At 45.5% G+C, this 21,046-nt stretch overlaps 1 protein-coding gene across 1 annotated transcript; it reads left to right on the forward strand.

Annotated features, from left to right (window-relative positions):
• Position 1: 1 nt before the first annotated feature.
• On the forward strand, positions 2 to 19,139 carry TRIP13 (thyroid hormone receptor interactor 13). Its single transcript, XM_037062938.1, has 13 exons — positions 2 to 252; positions 1,017 to 1,182; positions 2,829 to 2,958; positions 4,353 to 4,408; positions 5,405 to 5,495; positions 6,697 to 6,769; positions 10,270 to 10,333; positions 11,095 to 11,181; positions 11,466 to 11,572; positions 14,569 to 14,722; positions 16,848 to 16,960; positions 17,770 to 17,839; positions 18,249 to 19,139. The coding sequence occupies exons 1-13, from the start codon at positions 161 to 163 to the stop codon at positions 18,342 to 18,344; spliced, it is 1,299 nt and encodes a 432-aa protein (XP_036918833.1). The 5' UTR covers positions 2 to 160; the 3' UTR covers positions 18,345 to 19,139.
• The last annotated feature ends 1,907 nt before the right edge of the window (positions 19,140 to 21,046 follow it).

Here is a 21,046-nt window from a genome sequence, read left to right on the forward strand (position 1 = left end):
ACGGAGCGCTGCGCGCGGCAGATTCAAAGCGCTGGCGGGGCTGGCGGGCCTGGTGGCGGCTGTGGCGGAGGTGGTGTTGGATGTGGTGGCGGCGCCGGGCGTCCGGCGGCGGCCACGCTCGGGCCGGCTACTCGGTGCTCGTGGCTGCGACGGCGGAGCCATGGACCAGGCCGTGGGCGACCTGAAGCAGGCACTGCCCTGCGTGGCTGAGACGCCGACAGTCCATGTGGAGGTGCATCAGCGGAGCGGCAGGTGAGCCGGCAGGACCCGACCGGATAGGACTAGGGTAGCCCTGAGCGGATTCCGCACCTGCGTGGCCCCTACCCATAACACTCGGTCCAGACGCTGCTTGGAGCTCATTGCGCCGGACTCGGTCTGGACCTGTCTGGCCTGACTCTGAACGGGACGCACGCTGGCCCGCCGGGCACAGCCCGGGAAAGCTGGAAGTTGAGAAGGGCCAAATACTCAAGAGTTTCCAGTTCTGTCTCAGAACCAGTCAGCCGGGCCGTCAGGTGGCAGGGTGGGCCGAGTGGAGCCTTGAATGCCAAGCCAAAAGTGTTAGGTTTTCTCAGAGTGAATGCCAGGCCTTGGATACTTACTAAAATGCAGACTCCTGACCTGATCCCACAGCTGTGAGGTTTCCTTCTTTCACTAATAGGAGATAGCCAACATTTATTGAATGCTTACTACGTGCCAGGCATTGTCCCTAAACACTTTGAATATATTGACTAATCTTCATAGTAGCCTAGTGTAGCAAGAAGTCTTGCTACTGCCCCATCTATCGGATGGAGAAGAGCTCAGGCACAAAGTCCTTGGGCTGCTCCCGGGCCACACAGCTAGCAGGCAGTAATGAGTGACTCTAGCTTTGATTCCCTGGCAGGCCTGCTTCCTCCTTCTCTGTTCTCAAGTGCTGCACTTTCTTTTGTATACCCTGATTTCTTTAAAAAAAAAAGAAGTACTGTTAAAATTTTGCTTCTTAATCTACAACTGATCTGTGTGTTTTGCATGTTGTCCAGCACGGCAAAAAAAGAAGATATAAAGCTGAGTGTTAGAAAGCTACTTAACAGGCATAATATTGTGTTTGGTGATTACACATGGACTGAGTTTGATGAACCTTTCCTGACCAGAAATGTGCAGTCTGTTTCCATTGTTGACACAGAATTAAAAATTAAAGACTCACAGGTAAGTTATTAACTTCCAGGGGGGAAGAAACAGTTAACCTGTGGCTGAGTAGAAAGTTGGTGCCCTGAATGTCTGCTTGCTGCTTTGATAGCATGTGTCAGAAACTGGGTTGCTTTGATTACCTGTTGGTTTGACAACAGAAGACAAGTACTGGCTCTCTGGCAGGAGCCCGAATCTGGGAGTAGACATGGCCTCAGGGTCAGCATGCTGTGAGTGCAGTCAGGGAGAGATTGGAAACCAGGAATTAGAATGCAGCACCCTAGAACAGAGGGCTGCGCTGAGGAGGACTGTGAGCCTTCTCTTGTATTCTTTCAGTAAAAATATTTTATGGGTGCTCAGCATGTGTTAGGACCATAGGATGTGTGGGGACAGCAGAGATGAGGAAAAGGGCTTGCCTTCTTGAAGCTCTTCATCCAGCCCACCATACCATCACCCACCATCTTACAGAGTTCATGTGTGGGAGCTAAGGAGAGCTTTGTGTAACAGTGTGGAGGAGTTGTGGCAGTTGTACCACTGTAAAAACAACCCAAAGTGCCTGCCTCCGGAAGATGCACCATTGATACCTGGGCAATTTCTGTTCTCATGAAGAGTCAATTTGGAAGAATTGGTATGGCACTAAAATAATGCTTAGGTGGTGGACCTCCCCACTCTTACATTAGGGCCAACATTTGTGGCATTGTTGGAGTTTTATCTGTACTGATATCTGATGCCATTGTACTCAATTTTGGCTAGCCTGGGGGGAAATGGAGAGCTTTCCAGCACTTGTGGAGGGACAGTTAGCTCAGCCTAACTGGAGGGCGTGGATGCTACCCACTAAACATCTTTGATTACAGATTCACCTCAAGGAATTTATCTTACCAGATAATTATGTAATTTTGTAGAGATGTGTATAGTATTATTAATAGCTAACAATTTGAAATATTTTAACTATCCATGAGATTGGCAAACATCTGACACATTTATACCAAATATGGTATAACCATGAAAAAGAAAGATTTCTATCTACCAATGTAAAATGTCTCTAAGCTCTAGTGAGTGGGAAAAGCATGGATAGAAAACTGTGATAGAATCACTTTTGTGGATGTGTTATAGATTAACATCTGTGAGGTTGGATGTTGGGAACTTTGATATTTGCCATTCTATATATGCAATTTTTCAACATACATCTGTTACTTTTGTAACTATAAACACAATAAAGTTGTTTTTTTCCAGAGAGCTATTAGACCCTAAAAGGGGAGAGGGGATAAACATGTTTAAAAGAGCTAATTCTAAATCTAGTAAAATAATAGCCTTTGTATCTAATCTCAGAGCTAGTTTTAAACATATTGCACCTTCCGTCTTTATTTTTGGATTTTAGCATTAAAAATGGACTTTAGAGTCCTGGCCAGTGTGGCTCAGTTTGTTGGAGCATTGTACTATAAAGCGAAGGTCACGGTTCATTTCCTGGTCAGGACATGTGCCTGGGTTGCAGGTTCAGCTCCTAGTTGGGGCACATACAAGAGGCAGCAGATTGATGTTTCTCTCCTTTCCTTCCCCTCTAAAATCATGACGATGTTCTTGGGTAAGGATTTTAAAAAACGGACTTTAGAATTAAAAAATGAGTGTTTTTTCCATTTGTGTAGATTTGATTTTCCTTCTCATCATAGCCCATCAATTTGAGTGCGTGCACTGTTGTACTTCACATCTTCCACCTGAGTGAAGATGGCCCCACCAGTGAAAATTTGGAAGAAGAGACAGAAAGTATAATTGCAGCAAATCACTGGGTTCTTCCTGCAGGTACGTGTAATAATAACAGTAGGTGGAACATGCTGAGTCCATGAGGTCAGAGGGTGTCACACACCTCAGACTTGCCAAGTCAGTTAGCCAAAGAGATTTTGTTTGTTTTGTAGATCTTCAGGGCATCATATTTCTTATAAAATGGTAAGTATATTACAAAAGAATGAGGAACAGGATTCCTTTGGACTGGTTCTTCGTAGATGGTATTTGTTGAGAATGTAAACTGTACTCTTTTTTTCCTGCCCAGTTGGTCAGTTCTGCTGGACTCCTTCCTCCTACTGTCTTGATGCTTGTTTGTGGACTTGCCATTGTGTTCTTGAAGGCAGGGTTAACTCCGTCATCAAGTTTATATCTGATGTCCTAATGGCTAGACTAGACCCGCTGGTCTGCCTTGCCCGAGTGTTGACTTACAGCAGGGGTGTCAAACTCATTTTCACCAGGGGCCACATCAGCCTCGTGGCTGCCTTCAAAGGGCCTAATGTAATTTTAGGACTGTATCAATGTAACTGCTTGTTAGCAGTTAAGCAAGAGCTCAGCACTGTCACCGGGTAGAAATAAGGTGCCAAACCAGATAAAACGAGGCAGAGGGTGGGATTCGGCCCACAGGCCTTTGTGTATGCCACCTGTAGCTTATAGGGAGAGTGGTGGATTCAGTCTGTGCTATGTAAAGAAAGTATGGGTCCACAAAAGGTAACTGTGCATAAGAACATGACAAAAAAAGAACTCTTTTTTTAAAAATATTTTATTTATTTATCTTTTTAGAGGGGAAGGGAAGGAGAGAGGAAAGAAACATCAATGTATGGTTGCTTCTCGTGCACCCCCTGCAGGGAACTGGCTCCTGCCGGAAACTGGCCTGCAACCAAAGCATGTGCCCTGACTGGGAATCAAACCGCGATCGTCTGGTTCGCAGGCCCGCGCTCAATCCACTGAGCTATACCAGCCAGGGCAAAAAAAGAACTCTTAACCAGTTATTATTTGTCAGAAGTCCTATGTAACTGGCATTTATTTTACATATTTAAAATATTTTACATATTTACATATTTAAATTTTAAAGATTTTACTTTTCTTTAGAGGGGAAGGGAGGGAGAGAAATATCAATGCATGGTTGCCTCTCGTGTGTCCCCTGCTGGGAACTGGCCTGCAACCCAGGCATGTGCCCTGACTGGGAATCGAACCATGATCCTTTGGTTCACAGGTCCGTGCTCAATCCACTGAGCTACACCAGCCAGGGCTACATATTTCAAGAAAAATTTTTAAAATGTAACTTCCCTGTAATCATACACTTAGCATACCACATGTGAAGCAGGGGAGAGCATTGGTGGCCCAGGGCAGATCTAGCTGGTAGGTGTAATACTTGCTTTTCTAAAGTAAGTTTTTGTTTTATTCTGTCACAGCTGAATTCCACGGGCTGTGGGACAGCCTGGTATATGATGTGGAAATCAAATCTCACGTAAGTTGCACTTTTTCTCCAAAAGTCCTCATTATTTGAAGTGGAATCATTATTGTCTTGCTCTCCAGAACCTCTGAGCTCTTTGACTCAAATGGGCTTTTGGGAGCCACTATCAGCCAGCAGCCAGTATTCTGGATGCCTGTCCTCTGGGATTGCTCCCAGGGAGACTTGGTCTCTGGGGCATCCCCTGAGCGGGCAGAGGGAGGGTGCTGAGCGTGAAGAAAGCTTCAGTGGAGTTTTACTCTTAGGAACCATTGGAGGCTGAGGAGACTCTGCCACAGGGCACCAGGAGCAGGTGGACAGGATCCAGCAAGTGCTAGCGTGTCCAAACCCCCTTCATGGGGAAGAGTCTTTCTGCATGGTGGGGGGGGCACTACAAGTCTATATCCTGTTCCTCCAGGCTGCTCTAGGCAGCCACAGTGGGATAAGGGAGTCTTGGCTATTATTTTTTGGTAAGTGTACTGTGTGCTTGCCTACTGCTCCTGTTTGATAAGTCCCTTAATTATTTTTTTTAAAGATTTATTTGTTTATTTTTAGAGAGAGAGGGAAAGGGAAGGAGAAAGAGAGGGAGAGAATCATCAGTTGGTTGCCTCTTGCATGTCCCAGTTGGGGACCTGGCCCACAACCCAGGCATGTGCCCTGACTGGGAATCGAACCCGTGACCTTTCAGTTCTCGGGACAATGCTCTACTCACTGAGACACACCAGTCAGGGTGAGTCCCTTAGTTATTTTGTGCGATCTCGGAATTCTAAATAAAAGTGTCTTTGTGTTTATCCTTTCTGCTTGTAATAGTAATAGCACTTATCCTCTTCTGTTTTAAGTTACCTTCTATAATGAAAGCTTGTGATATATCCAGGAAGTGTTTGGTGGAGGCAGTCGCTGGAGGGCTTTCTTCTGTCCCTGCTGCTCATGTAGGAGCACACATAGTGAGAGCACACATAGTGAGAGCCTTTGCCTGTTGGCTTCTTTATCTGTATTTTTCCTTTTTTCACTCAGCTCCTTGATTATGTGATGACAGCGTTACTGTTTTCAGACAGGAATGTCGACAGCAATCTCATCACCTGGAACCGGGTGGTGCTGCTTCATGGTAAAGCATGTGGGGTTGCATTTTATAAGATAGGCTGTGTGATGTCAGTCTTTACATCTTTGTCTTTCGGCAAGGAGTTACAGCAGTTTTGTTCTGGTGGAGCCAGAGTTGTCCTAAAATGTTCCTTCTTTGAGAAGCCTATGCAGCTCACGTTACTCTGAACATTTGTTGCATGACCCTTCATTTGGCAGCCACCCAGTTACTGCCTTGTGACTTTTTTATATTATGATTAAACTTTTCAGTTAACTCTTATTTCTCCAATTGATGATAAACTCCTAGAAAAGAAATTGCCTCATGTTTCCTTGTAATACTCTTCAAGCTTTGCTTTATGAGTAGTAAACTGCAAAACCCTGATTTACAGACATTCTGTCTGGTTCTTCTCAGAGGAAAATAATGGGTATTTTTCTTAACATTGGATGGAAAGAAATGTAGGATACCCAAACTATAGTGATGTAGGAATTCAGAATAACTAACCTCTTTATGCCAATTAATATAGGTATTTCAATAATTTTTTATTTAGAACCTGTTATATATTTTCTCTTTTGTTATTCAATATGTTTGTAAAACATCAGAGTTCAGCATGTCAGCATTTTCTGTTAGATGCATTTGTTCTGCATTTGTCTCCTCAGAACCTCTGCAAGGCATGCTAGGTGATACACAGAGCAAGAAGCTCTACAACCAAGGGTCCTCACCTGCATCCTCAGGTTTAGTATGGGGTGCAGGCCCAGGGAGAAATATCCGTAGTGAAAGACAGTGTTGCAGTGGGCTGCAGACACAGCAGGCTTCAGTGCCTGAGTCCTGATGATTAGCTGGAAAGGTGTGTTTGACCTTTGAAGGGGGCCACATAGAGGATATGTGGGGACAAGAAGGGCGTCCATGAAGACATTAGACCAAGAAATGCAGTGAGTGGTCTCCTGGACCCCAGAAGCAGGGTTTGTGCCAGTAGTAGTGGAAGGTAAGACCAGAAACACAAGTTAACTTCATATTAGAAAAAAAACAGGGAAAGACTTTCAAAGTGTATTGGTAATATTTTATGGCATTTATTCTGCTAGCAGACTTCATTGTGAGTTAATAAGCACTTGTAATAACATAGTATTGAACTCTGCTTATTTTGTATTCTGTGGAAAATGCAACTGCTGTCGCTTTAAGGAGTTGGATACAGCACTGACTTACACACATATTTGCTTAAATTTTGTTACAGGTCCTCCAGGAACTGGAAAAACATCCCTGTGTAGAGCCCTGGCTCAGAAATTGACCATTCGACTTTTAAGCAGGTACCTTGGGTGATTTGAAAGAGGGAAGTAGCAGGAATAGGATTTCCTGCTTTCCCTTTATAATAATAGATGCTATCTTTATTTTTTAATAATTTTATATAATAAGTAAGGTCCCTCTCAATGTATATTAATTCCTCTATATTCAACATAGTCTTAAGTTATGATTTCAGTATTTTGAAATTTATGGAGACTTGCTTAATGACCAGCATGTGGTCTGTCCTGCTGACTGTTCCATGTGCACTTCGGAGAACATGTTTCTGCTCTTTTTGGGTAGTGTGTTTTGTGGATGTCAGCTCAGGGTACTCGATGTCCCTGCTGATGGTTTGATCTGCTATTCCATCACTTACTGGACAGGAATGGCCAAGCCTCTAAGAGTGGATTTGTCTGTTTCTCCTTGATTTCTGTCTGTTTTCAGGTTTATGGTTTCATCACATTTGGGAAATAGTTGACCATTATTTTATTAACTAATTTTCTTGCCCCCCCCCTTTTCTGAGAGTACATTTATTGGCATGTTAGCCCATGTGATACTGTTTCACAGGCAACTGATAACGCTTTTTTGTTTTTTTCAGGTACAAAAATTTTTCTGTCTGTGTTTCTTTTTGTATAATTTTCTGCAGTATCTAATTTGCTTTTGATTCCAATCAGCAATGTTTTCATTTCTGATACTGAATTTTTTTCCTCTGGGGTTTTCTTTGATTCCTTCTATACTTTTCACCATGTTCTGTTAAAATCCTTGAGCAATTTATAATAATTGTTTTAATGTTCTTGTTGACTAAATTCATGACCATTATTTCTGAGTCTATTGTATTTCTTCTGGTTACAGGACACATTTTATGCCCTTGGCATGTCAGGTAATTTTTGAATGTGGACGTTGTGGTTTGAAGTGTCTGGGCTCTGTAAAGACTGTTGGGTCTTGTTTCGGTAGGCATTTCAGTTACTTATGATTTATTGTGATCCTTTTGAGGTTTGTTTTTAAGCTTTGTTAGTGAGGGGTCTAAGTATACTGCAGTTTTCATTCTCAAGTGAGCCTCTGCTGGGGTCTCAGCAGAACACCTTGAATGAGTAACAAGTGTTCTCCACTTTGGCTAGCTGTGTGAGTTCCAGGAACCATTTAGCTCACAGATCTAGACAGCCTGCTCGTAGGTGGGTTTCCCTGCTCATAGATGTCCAGGTGTTCAGTAAATACTTAGAGGGACCCCAGGATTATTTCTGGTGCTTTATTTGTGAAAATCTGCCTCCCCTCTGGACCACTGCCCTCCAGGGCCCTGCTGCTTCAGGGTCCTTGAACTCTGACCCTTGTCTCCTCAATTCAGAACAACAGCTTTGCCTTCTTGGGTCCTTTCCAAATGCTCTAGGCAGAGAGCCTGGTGATTGTAGTGCTTACCTTATTTTTCTTCTCTCAGGTCCTCTGGTGCCTGTTCTGCTGTCCAGTTCCCTTCATAGATGTTTCATTTATTCTGCCCAGTGTTGTATTTGGTGAAGGCAGGGGTAGATCTCCTGCCTGTTAACTCCTGTTTGGATTTAGAAAAGGAAATCCTGTGAGATATAAATATTTACTTTCTTTTCAAAATGTCTTGTAAGTATTTTTACATAGGGAAATGCTTTATTTTAACTCTTTATTTTATGCTTGGCAACTTGGCCTTTGCCTTGACATATTGAAATGTGTTTAAAGATCTCTAGGGGTAATTTCCTAACACACCAGAGGGTGAAAATGTTATTACAAGAAATACAAGTTTTCCCAGTACTGTCATGCACCATATAACTACATTTCGGTCAATGGCAGATTGCATGTATGATGGTGGACCCATAAGCTAAAAAATTCCTATTGCCTAGTGACATCATAGCCATCATAATGTCAGAGCACAACACATTACTCACACGTTTGTGGTGATGCTGCTATAAACAAACCCACTGGGCTGCCAGTCCTATAAGTGTATATAGTTCATAGAATTATGCAAATACCTTATACTTGATAATGATAATAAAAAACTATGTTACTGGTTTATATGTTTACTGTGTTTTTTATTGTTATTTTACAGTGTATTCTTCCTACTTAAAAAGAGTTTTTTATAAAATAGTGTGTATGGCCCTGGCTGGTGTAGCTCAGTGGATTGAGCGTGGGCCTGCAAACCAAAGGGTCATGGTTCGATTCCCAGTCAGGGCACATGCCTGGGTTGCAGGCCAGTTCCCAGTAGGGAATGCATGAGAGGCAACCATACATTGATATTTCTCTCCCTCTCTCTTTCCCTTCCCCTCTAAAGATAAATAAACAAATCTTAAAATAAGTAAAAATAAAATAGTGTGTATGCCTTGTTATGCTGGTTCCATGCATCTTGTGATTACTGTGTCTCTTGATGGTATAATTTTCTCTTATGATTGATTTAATCTCATCTTGTCTTGCACAGCAACAGGCTGTACAAGCTGGTAGCCCAGGGGCAGTGGACTGTACCATAGTCTGGGTGCATGGTGGGCTGTACGCCCGGGTCTGTGTAAGTGCCTCTGTGATGTTCTCCCAACAATGGAATCACCTGACTGCTCATTTTCTCAGAATGTATCCCCATCATTAAGTGACACACTGACTGTACAAAGACCTGGCAATATATATTTATCTTGTGTCTTATAAACTACAAAAAGAAGCGTTAGCAAGCATTTTTTGCTCACTTAATAAAAATGCTTTATAATTAATTAACTCTGTTTAATACTCAACCCAGTCTTTATTTTGTTATATTGTCTGTCTTTACTCTCCCCTCTTTTGTGAACAGAATTAGTAAATGGTCTTCTTCTCTTTTTTAAATGAAAAGTCAGTGATACTTTTTGAAAGTAATTATTTTTCTTCTGTGGAATTACAACATGAAAGAAACTGGAGAGGACTTTGGAGTCAGCTTCTGTCCTGTCTCAGTCTGGCTTCCTGTGTGAATCTAGTCAGAACTGTGTCCAGACTTACCAGCCATCTCCTGAGTGATAGGAGTTTTAGCGCTGGATGTCATTTAGTTAGTGTGTAATGTTCACTTCTTGCCATCTAAGCACGCAGAGTGCTAGTGTTTGTGCTGGAAAACAAATGGTCACATTCTTTAATGTTTTGTGGAAGGAGGAAAAAATACTCAGCTCTAGCCCAAACTTCTCATGCTTGTGTAGATTTACTTACTGTATTAGTAGCAGTGGTACTTTTTGAACATAAATATAAATTACAAGTAGATTAAAAGTTAGAGGGATTTTACTCTTGTTTTAATTCAAATGAAAGTATTATATTCAGTTTTAAGTTTTTAATTTACTTTAAACAGAACTGTTGGTTGCATTCTGTTAGGTTTTTTATACTTACTTACTACGCAGGTTCTAGGTACCTTGATTCTTTGTCAGTGATTATGATGACTTAACAAGTTAGTAATTCTGACTGTACTGGGCAGCTGAGAGATGTATTTAATAAGCAAAAGTGCCACCGCTGGGGATGCAGGAGGACTAATTTGCAAAGTAATTGTTTTAACTCTTTTTTGTCATCCTAGGTACCGATATGGACAGTTAATTGAAATAAACAGCCACAGTCTCTTTTCTAAGTGGTTTTCAGAAGTAAGTATTAATATAGTTTCCTGGGTTGTCAACCATGTAGTTGAAAAGGTGTCCTGTGTATTAAGCAGACCTTCTGTGCAGCTGACTTTGTGGGCAGAGAAAACTTCTAGAGCTAAGTAGTAACTTGGAAATAGTCTGAGGCCCAAGGTGCTGGGCACATCCAGACCTTTGACTGGGTGAGACAAGACATTCAACATTGTCTGAGGAGAGGGGGGCATCCCGATTTCTAACTCCTCGGCTGAGCATCCGTTCCGGGCTCTGAGCCAAATTCAGCCATCTGTGAATTGAGGGGTTTGGACAGGTGATGTCACAGGTGTCCCTCACTACTGAAGTGCTCTGCTCCAAGCAGCCCTGTCAGTAGGCCCTTTTGGTGCATGAGAGTGGGAACAGGGAGTGTTCATAAGGGGTGTGCCCAGCTGGTTTGCATGTTTGCACCCATAATTCATCTCATTCCCAGTCGTGAGGACAGCTGGGAAAGGGAAAGTAAGAGGCAGGCAGACAGGTGAGCTATGTGACCCTGGACAGGAGTCAGTGAGGGACCAAGTCTCAGTGTCCTGGCACGTGAAGCAGGGAGAGAAGGCATTTGGATTGACTTCCACCCCTGCAGACCTGGCCTCTCTGATTTAGGGAGTTCTCTGAGGACTGTCAGGAGACAGTGGGCATGTGGGAGCACCTGGGGTCAGAGTGATACCAGGCCAGGTCATGTGTGCACCAGGCAGCATGGTGAATGCAGATCAACACTAAGAGTGTTTTGGTTCCAGAGTGGCAAGCTAGTAACTAAGATGTTCCAGAAGATCCAGGATCTAATTGATGACAAAGACGCTCTGGTGTTCGTGCTGATTGATGAGGTAGGCACGTCCAGACATTAAACCTGTGATAGAGGAAATTCAAAACTGAATGCCTCCTACTGTTGCCAGGGTACAACCAGCCCCGTGCTCGGCTCACCCTCCGTCGGGCAGTCGGTGTCTCATGCAGCCCTGTCTCCCTTGGCATCCCACATGTTCAGCTCCTTGCACACCGAGGCACCCATATACCCACTCATTTGTTCATTCACTTGCTCAGTTGATGTGTTCTGTGGCTGCCCTGTGGGGCCACGTACTGTGATTTTTGATCCATTGCTCTGTCCCCACAGGTGGAGAGCCTCACGGCTGCCCGTAATGCCTGCAGGGCAGGCACTGAGCCTTCAGATGCCATCCGCGTGGTCAATGCTGTCTTGACCCAAATCGATCAAATTAAAAGGTATTACAGTCATGTGCCACTTAACAATGGCGTACTTTCTAAGAAATGCATCATTAGGTGATTTGCTGTTGTGTGAGCATCATAAAGGCATTTACATAAACCCAGATGGCGTAGCCCACTATACACCCAGACTGTATGATACAGCCTGCTGCTCCTTGGCCACAAGCCTATACAGCATGTTACTGTACTGACTACTGTAGGCATTTGTAACACGTGGTAAGTATGTGTGTCTGCACACACCTAAACGTAGAAAATGTCCGGTAAAAATATAGTATAAAAGAGAAAAGTACATGTGTGCACTGATGTTAGGGGAACAAGGTAAGGACTGTAGAGGGAAGCTCTGGAGGGAGAGTAGACATCAGGAAGAAGGAGAGAAGAGAGGATAGAAAAGAGAGAGCAGAGATCAAAAGAGACCCAGAGAGATAAAGCCTGAGACAAAAATAATAATGAAGAAACAGGAAGGGGAATGAGTTGTATGCATGAGTGTATGTGTGTGTGTATGCGTGCAGGGGTATGTGGGCCCCTGGGCTCTTCTCTCCCTCGCCACCTCTAGGGTCCCAGCCATGGACTGGTGCACAGTGGGAGGACAGCATGCTGAGCCTTCTCATCTATTTAAACCCCCCAGAGCTAGCAGTAAAATCAATATTATAGTCAGGTCCAGCTTTTTCTTCTAACATCATAAGTCTTTTACTTCTAATCCACTGTAATCTTACGGGACTGCCATCAGATGTGCTGTTCCTTGTTGACAAGCATCATTATGTGGTGCATGGCTCTAGAGGCTCTGACACTGACCTTACGTGAGAAGTCACAGAGAAGATGTGTGAGGATCACACACCTCTGGACCCTACTCCAGCTCTCCTAACTAAAAATGCCTCTGGCATTGAGTATTTGCTCGTTTTCCACTTTTGAAGCAGCATATACTAAATGCGTTTTTTAGAAATTAAGCACTTTTTACTTGATTGAAGTATTAAAAATGTAAAACAGCTTAGGCATGGTGAAAACTCGCACCCTGCAGAGAAACCTAAAACAGAGTGCACGCTGCTGTGCTCATGCATTGGCTCCAGCACAACTAGCCATGTAATAGTTGAAGGGCTGGCACTGGGCAGGTGGAGCATCACTTGCTCACCCTGCACAGGGCCAGATTTCATGTCTCCAAAGTCTAGCCTTGCAGGGCCTGTACTCAATGTACCCAGAGCTCATCCAGCTTTAGGAAGAGACTCCTACTAACCTGACTCACAAGGAAGTAATGTTCAAACCAGAGGACCCACCTGTTCTTTGCAGGATTTCAGAGCTCCCTCTGTCATCTAGAGTCCTCATGTTTGTTCTCTGGTGTCTCTGATTCCAGGGTGCCCGGGCTCCAAAGCATCATTCAGAAGCTAGCTTATTGAATGTGGAGTGACGTAAATAATTGTGTTAAGGAATGTCTTATCTGAGGCTTCATCATTGTTTTACCATAGAGAATATCTCTAGCTTCTTGGAAATGTAGTTACCTGTTGGGGTCAGCTGCAGAACCCTCTTGCTTCTCACTCTTCTACAAGCAAGCCTTGTGCAAGGTGTAGTCCCTCCTTGTTGCTACTCCTGTTCCTCTCTGACTGTCTGGTTTCTGCCCCTACTACTACTCCTGTTTCACCCAAGTGCTCACTTTCTTCTTCCTAAAAATGTCCAGAGCATTCAACTCCCCTGGCTGCACTCTCCTGACTACGACAGTTTCTGCTGCCAGTTTCCCCACTGTTTGTTCAGGGGGTTCCTGCATAGACTGTTCATAGCTGTCAGTCCTGTAGCATCACTCAAGGTTCTGGTGGGCAGGCCCCCATCACAGGTCTGCATATCATGACCAGCCATCAGATATGCTCCCAAGTGGCTCATTTGGCCCTGAAACCCCCCAACTTCCTGGGTTCCTGTGACACTGATGGCTGTGCCATGCACCCACTGTTCAGGCCAGGACATGGTCCCACCCTGACCCTTTTGTCATCAGGGTGTGTGGGCTCATGAAGGAACAGAGACACATGTGCTTCTGATTTCCCTCTCACCTCCCTTACCTCACATTTCTTCACATCCTGGTTCAGGTCTCTCTCTGGGTGATCCTTGCACATCTGCCTTTACACGGATCAGACCCTTGGTAACAAAGCTTATCCGGGGATGCATTTCCAGCCATGTGCTCCCTCTGCATCCCCACTTGGATGCTGCACCAAGCAGCCTGCTCACTCAGCCTGTATGCCAGTCCCTTCTGCCCAGGCTTCTGGGACCCCTGTGCTCCAATCCCTGCTCTCATATGGCTCGCCTTGTCCCCCCTGCAGAGGGCTGCATAGCTGTTGACAGAGTCCAGGTGAAGCTGATCTTCCTAGGTGCTCCCCTCACCACACAGTTGCTGTATGCTGACCATAGGCCCTGAGAGCAGTGACACCACATCCCCTGTGCCCAAGCCCACTAGGATGGGAAGCATATTCCCCAGGGCCTCTTGTGCCTGCACCGTGCTGGCCCGTGTTGGTGAGCAGAATGATAATGGTGGCTCTCCTGTGTTTGGAAGCTAGAGAGGAAAGCAGCTGGTAAAGGGGATAAATAATTTAGCTCCGTAGTATATTGGTGAGAGCTGTGTCATGAGCAGTTATGTAGCTGTACTTAGGCAGTCAGGGGTGTGTGTGTGCTAGGGGATCGGGAGATGGGGTGGTCAGGGATGCACTACAGGGATTAGGTCTTTTCCACAGTTGAAGGAAGTGAGGAAACAGCAGGTTTTTAGGAGAACTTTCTAGAAGGCACAAAAGTGACCAGAACAAAGGCTTCTGGAGAGTTGGTCTGGCACGCTTGTTGTGACCAGGAGCTCAGAGTTGCAGGGCCTCAGAGGCTCTGTGGACTGCTGTTGGGGCAGGAAGTGTGGCTAGCTGAACAATGGTTAAACGCTCGGAACCTTCAGGGGCACCTCTTGACATTCCCTGTGTACAGTAGCATATCAAGTCACAGGGGCATGGGGTGACTGATCCTCGCTCCTCTGTCTCCAGGCACTCCAACGTGGTGATCCTGACCACTTCCAATATCACAGAGAGGATCGACGTGGCCTTCGTGGACAGGGCGGACATCAGGCAGTATATCGGGCCGCCTTCTGCAGCAGCTATCTTCAAAATCTACCTCTCCTGTTTGGAAGAACTGATGAAGGTGTGTACTTTGATTGTGTTTCTCTCTCTCTACTAACCAGTAAGTTTCTTCTATTTTTTAATTCCCTGGCGTAACTTAAAATAGCTAGTTTCAATGTGGAGTAAAGTATTCTGACATGTCATTAACCATTTTCTTAGATTGAAAATTTCAGTTCTATCTGGAAAGTTTTGTTAATAGTCGAAATATTATGGCCACTGACTCAATATGTTTGCTCTTTTGGCACAAAATGATCATCGTGTTTGATCCACCTGTAGGTGATTGAGTGGGAGGGGTGTGGGCTGTGGTCAGCATTCCTGGCAAGTTCTGGTTCTCATGGCCTTTGCAAATGACCCACTCTCCAGGCCTCATTTTCCTCCCCTGAAAGAAAATGATAGAGGTCCTTGTTCATAGGAAGGTCATCGTGACTGGAAGGTCCTTCAAAATGAGGTCATCTGACTGGAGGTCATTATTCACAGGGAGGCCATCTGACTGGAGGTTGTAGTTGAGAAGGAGGTTAGTTAACTAGAGGTCATAGTTCACAGGGAATTTATCCTTACTAAAGGTTCAGAGCCTGTTATTGGCTATAGTGTTCATGTCCCTTTGGTCCCATGTTTTATTGATGGCAGTGAGCATAGTATCACAGTCGGTCTCTTATAATTCAGTCTAACAGGAACCTAACATGTTCCCAGTGCCAGGAGCTCTGGACACTGGGGGGTTCTGGGCAGTAACCAAGCCAGCCAACAAGTAGGCATTTACACGGTGATCATAGTAATGGCATTGTTATAATTGCTAGTAGGGTGGGATCAATCCTCTCCCACTCCCATCCACCAGGATCCTGGCACCATGGATCTCAAGCCTCAACATCCTCAATGAGGATGACACAGCCTCTGTGACAGGGACAGGAGAGCTGCCCTCAGCACTGGTCTCAGAGCTGGGAGAGCACTGTCCTGGCATGTGCATTCTGTCCTACATTCCTGTAGTGTGGGAGAGGGAGAGGGGCCCCATGGAGCTTAGACTTGAAACCCCAAGTGACCATCAGAAGTGTAGTGACGCAGTATTGCTGCCAAGAAGCCAGTGTGATGGCAGATCCTGCCGAAGATCACCAGGTGCCTTCAGTGTGCTATCAGACTCACACTTGTGTTCTGAATCCAGGGGATGTCCCAAGGATTAGCCAGGTGCATGGACTTTTTCTGGGAGCTGGGCATGTGGCCAGGCATTGTTTTTTTATAGAGTTTATAGGGAGTTAAAGCATTCCACTGTTTTAATAGAGATCTGGCTAGTCCGGAAGGCTAAAATGTGATTTTTGCCCTCTCTGTCAAGATCCTGAGGTACTGCCATTCTTATATGAGCTTGGAGGCCAGCACTTGTCAATGGAGGGGTGGCAGGAGGGCAACTCAGGGGAAGGTGCAGGGAGCCTGAGGAAGTCAGTCACTTAGTTAGGCGGGGGTTGGAACACACCAAACACAAACCCTGTTTCTTAACTTTACCCATAATCCTCACCAAACCTCCAAAATGTGTGGAGAAAGTCATTCCTTCTCTCTCCTCTGTGCTGGCTCCTGAATCAAAACAGTTCACATTAAAATTCATTTAGTAGTGGTTATTGTAGCAATCTGACAGTTCAGTGCGGCTACTTTGGCAGAGCATCCAATGTGCAGGCATGTGGTTTACAAGGTGAACTGTGAGGCTAAGACCTTTGGTCTGTGTTATTCCACCAAATGAGAGTCTTGTCTTAAAAGCAAAAAACACAGACCCTCCTTGAAAGGTGGACGAAGTCCTGGCTGCAGGGCCTAGCTCTGCCATCTACAAGTTGTGTCACATCCTTGAGACCGAATACCGGACTGGACTCCTGTGTTGGTGCATGGTAAGGACGTATTTTGGCCAAAGAATAGAAGAGGCCGGTTTGCTGCTTGTTTCAGAGACATGTTTTGTTGTTTGTGTTCTTGTCTTTGTTGGAAGAAGCAGGGAAGTATGTGGTGTGCATATGCGCCCACAGCCACCCGTGAGAAGGGAACGGGCCTGTTTCCTGGTCAGCTGTGTATGTTTAATGACTCTGTTTGCATGTCTGTGAGATGTGATGTGGATTATGTTCATTCTCTCAGTGCTATCCTGTTGCTGACCACGTACACTCTGCCCCCTGTCTTCTCAGTGTCAGATCATATACCCTCGCCAGCAGCTGCTGACCCTCCGCGAGCTAGAGATGATTGGCTTCATTGAAAACAACGTGTCAAAGTTGAGCCTCCTTTTGAGTGAAATTTCAAGGTGTGAATGGACCTAATTTTTGTAACCATGAAAAGTCCATTTGCTGTAGTGACAGGAAGTCATAATTAACTGTAGCCATCTGGGGTAGTGGTTGTGGGGTCAGAGAACAGGGAGTTGAATCCCAACTCATCACTCACAGGCTGGGGGAGCTTTGAGAGCCTCAACACCCTTGGGGCTGGGTTCCTGGGCCAGAGGATGGAGGTCCAGGGTCAGTAGTGCTTCCAAGTTCTCAGGTGGCTTCGGGGATCAAGGGAAGGTGGGAAAACGTAGCAGAGCCTCAGAGGACAGTTAGAATTCAAATAAACTGGACAGAAATCTGGAAGGCCATGGACACTATGTGTGCAGGGACTTCAGTGGGTTATATGCTGAGGACTGAGTAAGGGAAGCTTCCAAGTTCTGACCAGAGAGTGTGAACTTTATTCTGAGACTGTTGAAGCATGTGGAAGGTTTTGAACAAAGGGATCACATAAAGAACAGTATTTTTTAAAGGTTTTGTTGTATTATCTGTTGAAGAGATGGGACAGAGGGGAGCAGTTCAGAGATCTGTATAAAAATTAATAAAGATGTGAGGTAATCCATGCCACTGGGTAGGCATTGTAGTCCCTGAGCACAATGGTGCCCATGGGTGGCCCATCAGGGCAGCAAGGACTCTGTCCTACTTGGAGCAGTAGCTGAGTACTAAGGGAGACCAGCCCCACTTGCAGGGTTGTGGGAGAAGGGACATTCAGAGACACAGCTGGGGAAATTAGTCTCAAAATACACAATTGTTCACATGGAATTGACATCCCTGAACTTGGTTACATTCACAGGAAGAGCGAGGGCCTCAGTGGCCGCATCCTAAGAAAACTCCCATTTCTGGCTCATGCGCTGTACATTCAGGTACGTTTTCCACAGCCATCCTCTGCCTCTGGGTACTTTTCCCACGCACTCTGTCCAGCAGGGTGTGGCCTTGCTAGGAGTCACACTTAATTTCTCTGGGGTGGATATCTGTCTTATTTTACCTCAGTTTCTAAAGGGACAGCCTCCTGAGGCTGTAGGAGGCTCTAGTCTTGATACCTTAGCTGTAGAGCCCTCTTAAGCTCTTTGGGAGGAGGTGTCTCTGCTCACATACATCAAAAGCTCACATCAAAGCCTCAGAGGTACTTGTGCCCCTCAGGTCTGAGCTTAGCCCATACAGAACAGTGACCCAGAGTTGCCCCCTCTGCTGACTGTGTCAAGGATGGGGTGGGTACTGCCGGTGGCCCCCAAGGGTGAGGGTCACCCCATTGACTCCTGCGCATTTTTCCAGGCCCCTACCGTCACCATTGAGGGCTTCCTCCAGGCCCTTTCCCTGGCAGTGGACAAGCAGTTTGAAGATAGAAAAAAGCTTTCCTCTTGTGTTTGATCTGGCCTCCCCCACCTGCAGTTTCCAAGTCATGAACACAAGCAGTGAGGTCACTTTCTCAGACATCTTTGTACAACATGGCATAGACCTGCAGAGCAGAGCATTGTTGAAAGGAGTGTGCTGTATTTACGTACTTTTCAATGCATATTAGGAGGCCTATCATTTTCAATGTTTTAAAGGGTGATATAGGTCAAGTTCTGTTGGCCCTTTGTAAAGAACTGCTTAGATGTGTTTATTTCATCCTGCTTGTAGTTGATCAGACACAAAATGTTGACAAATTTTGTTTAAAAATGATGATTAATATAGGTTAGGGAAACGAGAGAAATTTTATCGCCATAAATAAGAATGTGATCATAGCATTAAAAATGTACACATCACTCGAGATGGAAGGCAGCAATTGCTATCTGAAGTGAGCTGGTCTTATTTAATGCAGACATTTCAGACTATTTAATGAATAAGGAAACCTATTCTTGTATTACAGAAATCAAGAAAAAAATTCCAGGTAAAGTGTCCTTCATAATAGTCAGACATGGTCCACTTTGTGGGAAAGGTGCAGCCCTTGGTGTTCATTTGAAATGTGTATCTCATGCCCCTCCTAACCAGCACAGTGAGCAAGCAGTGCAACAGTATTTCTCCCTGTTCTGTTGAGTAACATTATCAGAATTCGAATGAAAATTCACGTTAACAAATGTGAAAATTGGAATATTCCACAGAGTATTATGTTTTGCTTTTATCTTATCTCATGCTAAAATAAATTTTATATTAGTGTTTTGTACACATTTTAAAAGAACTTTTTCAAATGTTACCTTTTGTTCTATAACATTTTAAGTATTAAAAAATTTTTCCAGAAATTTCTCATTTTGTTTCTCTTATTGCTCCCAATCTCTTTGAATATTACTTAAAAATTACTCACATGATTACTTAACTTTTAGCCTGTTTTATTCTTTGAGGGTAAAGGCAGAAGAGGCTGTACCATTTTATGGGGACTGCACACACAGCTGTGGGGAGGGGCCCTCTCAGGCCACGTGGTGGTAAACCCCTAAAGCCATGGCCCACACGGATTTTGTCCCTGTGCCATCTGCCAGCCTTGGCTTAGCCAGATCCAGAAGCACAGCCAGTGACTTCTGCCTTGGAGCCAGGGTCTGGCTCTGTGGTTTTCCAAAGACCCTGTAATGGGAGTGAAGGTGGTGTTTGTGGGCATAAGGAAGAAGAGGGTAGGACGCTTCATGCCCTAAAGTATTGGGGCTGGAGTAGGCAGGGACTATGAAACAACTTTATTTTACGGGTTTGCTTCTGAAATACCCAGTGTCCAGGTATCCAGGTGGAAGGAAGGGGTCTGGGGAGGAGAGGGAGAGCCCCAGGTGCTATGGATAAAGAAACAGACACAGCAAAGGAAACAGCCATGGGGAAGAGAGTTCAGAAAGAGGTGGGGTGGGGCCTTAGACCCCAGGCCCTGCTGGCTGAGGATGAGACATGTGTGTGAGGGTGGGGGTCCACCTACCAGATCTAGAATCATTTCCCAGAAAGTGGGTTCTAGAAGCACTGTGGGTGTAGCTGACACATCTATCCATGGGCCACCACTAGAGGGCAACACCACTCCACAGGATGTGACCCGGGGTGTTCAGGGTCCACCAAGGCCCCAGGGTGGAAAGCATGTTCAACAGAGGCAACCGGCCAGGCCATGTGTTCCTATTCAGGCCCTGAGGCCCCCCTCTACTCTCCCCACAAGTCATGTGTGTTTATGTGCTTATATGTATGCACATGTGCCTGTGAGTTCATGGATACAGACATCTGCATGTGTGTGTGTCTGCAGGGGAGGGGACAGGGTAACCCAGGAACACGTGCTCTCAGCCCATCATTCCTCCTCAGGACCTAGCTCACTAGACCTGTGTAAAGAGAAGAGACATGGGCCATCCCTACACCCACCTATCCTCCCAGAAGAGGCACCTGCTTCTGATGGGAAGGCCAAGGCATGGGGGTGGGTCATACCGGGGCCCCCAGGTGGAGGACACAAGACCCAGGCTCTTGACCCTGCGTAGGCTGCCGTGGGCACTTACTGAGATGCGGTTAAAATCCCTGAGATGTACATTGCCTGGCAAGGCTAGATGTTGCCCTTGGCCCAGGGCGAGAATAGGGATGGGTTGCCCTGCCCATAAGAAACAGGTTTGTGAAGGGGTGGGTGTAGCCATGTTCCTGTTGTGGGCCACTAATTCCTCATTGGTGATGTGGGCCAGAGCACTGTCCCCAGGAAGTACACAAGATCTCCTCAAGGCTAGGGAGAGTGAGCACCATCTAGGGAGCATGTGCATGTGACCACATCTGGTCCTGTCTGAGTACTCCAAATTGTTGGGCATGAGCCATGGACCTGAGCCCCATGGGGTGTTGCAGTCATGAAGCCATATCTGATATGGAGGTGCAGGGTTATGCTGATGGAACCACTGCTTAGCCAAGCCTGAGGGAGTCTGGTGGTCATGCTAGGGTCCTCAGTTTCTCCAGGGCCAGGCTGCTATTGAACATTGAGGGCTGGTGCACCCTGCATCTTGTTCCCCTTGGGTTGGTTTTGAAGGTTTCCACTTGGCCTTCCTCACTAGCATGGCTCTCATCCCCAGGCAAGGATTCACTGTTGGAGTCGTCATGACTGCCAACTGTCAATCCTATGATACAATGATACATGGAGCAGGGGAAATGCTGTAGTCAGCTCC

This window comes from Sturnira hondurensis, unplaced genomic scaffold (assembly GCF_014824575.4).
Source record: "Sturnira hondurensis isolate 20B ecotype Veracruz unplaced genomic scaffold, ASM1482457v3 Scaffold0014384, whole genome shotgun sequence".
NCBI lineage: Eukaryota > Metazoa > Chordata > Mammalia > Chiroptera > Phyllostomidae > Sturnira > Sturnira hondurensis.

Bases quoted from the DNA above. Each gene is read 5' to 3' on its own strand.
- TRIP13 (XM_037062938.1), top strand. From the start codon at position 161: ATGGACCAGGCCGTGGGCGACCTGAAGCAGGCACTGCCCTGCGTGGCT. The intron at 16,961-17,769 runs GTGTGAATGGAC...TTACATTCACAG, and splicing joins CTTTTGAGTGAAATTTCAAG to GAAGAGCGAGGGCCTCAGTG. The intron at 17,840-18,248 runs GTACGTTTTCCA...GCATTTTTCCAG, and splicing joins CTCATGCGCTGTACATTCAG to GCCCCTACCGTCACCATTGA.